General features: G+C 42.8%; 1 protein-coding gene across 1 annotated transcript; it reads right to left on the reverse strand.

Annotated features, from left to right (window-relative positions):
- Positions 1-2,317: 2,317 nt before the first annotated feature.
- Positions 2,318-3,244, reverse strand: LOC123058088 (uncharacterized). Its single transcript, XM_044480911.1, has one exon. The coding sequence runs from the start codon at positions 3,142-3,144 to the stop codon at positions 2,581-2,583; it is 564 nt and encodes a 187-aa protein (XP_044336846.1). The 5' UTR covers positions 3,145-3,244; the 3' UTR covers positions 2,318-2,580.
- Between the last annotated feature and the right edge of the window lie 385 nt (positions 3,245-3,629).

Consider the following 3,629-nt stretch of genomic DNA (forward strand, 5'->3'; position numbering starts at 1 on the left):
TTTTGCGGGGGTTGTATGTCACTTCTGTGGAAGTTATTTTCAAGCCTCGGATTTACTCCAAAACATAGAAAATAAACATTATTTTTTCTAGTATTTTTTAAATCATCTCACAGCAAAAAAAGGGTACCATCTTCATACTGAAGGACTGATAGGACATCTTCAACAAGATGAGGAACTATCCCTTCACAATGTTTTGATTGTGTGCTTTCTTGATAAGCAAGGCTAGCCCAATAGCAATGAGGTCAAACAATTTACAAATGATCTAGCTTAAAATTAAGTAAGGGCCCACAATATCAATCAATTTAATGGCACTTTCCCTCCCCCCACTACTCCAATTATCCACTCACACCAAACAATTCCTAAAAGTTTCATTGCAGAATGTAAATACAAAAGGTCCATTTAACTTTATCATATGGCATTTATAATAAATTTTAAGCAAATCTTATTTTTTTTAATTAAGTTGTTTCTTGAAGTAATACATATAACCCCTTTCATATTTTATATATCTTATGAGAGTTGTTTGAGTGGTAGACATCATCTTCCAGCTAAAAGCGCTAAGAGAACTCTAGCCGAGTCATCATAATGGCCCGGACGCCATACTAACTGCAAATATGACGACTGTTCCCCAAAAACACACTAAAGTGGAGTCGTCATTCCATGCCATGTCATCAAAATTTAGGGAGCGTCCTTCATATTTGGTCTCCTAGCCTCCATATTTGACTACTTGGGGCCGCCTTTTGGAGCGCATTACATATGACAATTGTGTGTGGCGCGAAGGAAACTTTAGATGGTCCCCCATCTCACATGGGATGGCAGGGAGATTGGGGAAAATAGGTCTCTCATTATCAAATTTTCCCTTCATGAAAACCATCAAAACAGTTCAGTTAGATTTTTAATATCTCCCCAGAATATCAGATAAAATTATGGTGGTGACCCTATTTACCAATAACTTTGTTAAGGGAATGTATAATGGTTGATATGCTAGTCTTATCTTAGGCCTTGCATGTAATTTTGATATGATAATAAAAAGCATGCCTACAGTGGGTTCCTAAAAACGCAGTGAGACATCTTGTACTAAGAGATCATCTCTTAAATAAGAGAAGGCAAGCCTTTTCTATTATTCATCTCTCCTCCACGTCAAGATGTATCCTATGTGGCACCTCTAAGATAGCACCATTGTACATGGCCTTACGTTTCATCTCAGAAAGCCTCCCTTTATCTCATCCAAACAAAAAGGAGAGGTGGGAAATTCTCTATCTTGTTGAGACTAGTTAATGTGTATGTGCAATGCATGTTAATTTGGAAGTATATTAAATGCATGCAAATATTAAGTAGGATATTATTTGCGTGTTATTATGTGATTAGCACTATATTTGGCATAAAATTAAATGCACACTAAACGTGTTGAGCGCTCGACATTGAAGCAGTCTAGGTCGTCGGATTGACATGATTTGATGGCCGAGATTAATTGGATCTATCCCTTTGGGTCTTTTTATATTGATATAGATACTTTATTATGTTCAATGTCATCAATCTTGACAGACGTGATTTTAGGATGGACAAATAAATCCTTATAAAAGTAAAAAATTAACAACATACTTAAAAAATTATGACCAACAATAGTTTGACCTCCGTGGCACTGGAGCACGCCATAGCACAATGGAGATGAAATTATTGGTGAAACATTCTACCAAGATTCACATAAAAAATTCCATAAGCATATATAATACTCTCTTTGTTTTATAGTGTAGTGCTGACATTTTTTTTCAATAGTCAAACTTTGCAAAGTTTAATGGTGTTTATAGAGAAAACTATCTACATTTAGAATATCAAATGCATATCATCATATACATCATGCATGGGATATATTTTCATACTGTACATGTTTGATATTCTAGATGTAAACAATTTTCTCTATAAACTTGGTCAAAGTTTACTGAGATTAACTTTTCAAGAAATCTATATGCACTACATTATGAAAGAGGGAGTATATACACTTGTTGCCTTGAAAAGATAAATTTTATACATACTCCCTCCGTCTCATAATGTAAGACAATTTTTCATACTACACTAGTGTTAAAAAAACGTTTTACATTATGAAACGGAGGGAGTACATGTTAGAGAGCAAACGGATCGTAGAGGGCAAAAGGAAAAAACTTCAACGATAAAGCATGTAAACTTCCTTCGTTCTGAAACAGTCTCTTACTAATATCTGATTCTTTTTTCTCCTTCTGAACCAAGCCTCACAAACTGTATATACTTCAACAGGTTCAATCTGACACACATACACATATGTTATTACCCTGTATAAACCAAAAACAAAAACAAGCCCGAAAGGCTTTACAGGTGGACAAATTTCCTTCGTTCTCAACGAGCCCTTTACCAATAGTACCTGAATTTTTCTTTTTCTTTGTTTAGCTAAACCTTACTTCCGAATATCATACAGCATATACCACTGATGATTCCACACTGAGCTTGAGCTGTATGTACATACATAGCTTTATGAGATATACGTAGTTTTCACGATCCTCTTGCGTTGGCCTGCCCAGCCAGCCGGAAAAGACGTCGGACACTCCCTGACTATTTTTTAATGGTACAGTTGAGGTCCTTGGTGATGGCCGACATGCAGCTGGAGCTCCTGGCGAGGCCACCGGCATTCGCGCCGTCCCTGGGACTGTTGGACTTGCCCCTCTTCCTGAAGATCTCCCTCATGGCCTCCGTCTGCATGAGCACCGGGTTGGCGCGCCCCAGCCGGTTGAACCGCCCGCACACGGCGATGTGCGCGGCCAGCGCCTCCTCCGTGGTGCTCCGGCTCCTGTCCGCCTCGTCGGTCACCGCCGCCGCGCAGAGCCCGCACACCCATCGCCCGCAGTACCGCTCCCGCACGCGCCGCACGTACTCGGCCGAGCACTCCTCCGTCATGCCGCAGCACTCGCAGCGCGCGTCGTCCACCTGCTCCGACACCGCCGGCAGCCTGGCCGCCGCGTCCAGCACGGCCGCCTTCTTGGTGAATTCCAGGGCCAGGTCGGACATGGCGCGCTGGAGCCCCTCCATCGAGATCCTCCGCGGCTTCTGCTGCTGCCTCGGCCGCCCCATCGGCACCGCCTCCGCCGCCGCCACCGCCGCGTCACCATTAGGCGCCATCGATCGATCTAGCTACCCTCGATGCAAGAAGCCAACCACAAACTAACTGGAAAGCTCTGGCTGATTATCAAAGCAGCTGACGTCTAGCAGCTAGCAGCTAGTGAACTCTGATCGGTTGCAAGTGTGAGTTGAATATCAATGAGAAGGAGGAGCCGAGCTTTATATACCGTCGAGGGGTAGGGTACGCATGCATCCACCTCGCCGCTCACGGAGCGGCGCGGATACGTGTGGAGAGGGCGAGTCGGTAGCTAGTCTCTGCTCGTGACATTCATAATTAAGAAGGCGAGAGAGATCACTTGGAAGCTGTACATCTCTCAACATTCATATGGCTACGATTAGCTAACGGTTACTTGGTTCAGCTAGTGCTGAGCTATACAGGGCCTCAACGTCTCATGCTCGTGACCCGTGACCGAGATCTTAATGTAGCTTGGGAAGGTGGCAGCTACCTCATCAACCTGCTCGAATTTTCTTATCCACGAGTAATA

Source organism: Triticum aestivum, chromosome 3A (genome assembly GCF_018294505.1).
Source record: "Triticum aestivum cultivar Chinese Spring chromosome 3A, IWGSC CS RefSeq v2.1, whole genome shotgun sequence".
Classification (NCBI taxonomy): Eukaryota; Viridiplantae; Streptophyta; class Magnoliopsida; order Poales; family Poaceae; genus Triticum; species Triticum aestivum.

Excerpts from the sequence above, each read along its gene's own strand:
- LOC123058088 (XM_044480911.1), bottom strand. The coding sequence starts at position 3,144 with ATGGCGCCTAATGGTGACGCGGCGGTGGCGGCGGCGGAGGCGGTGCCG.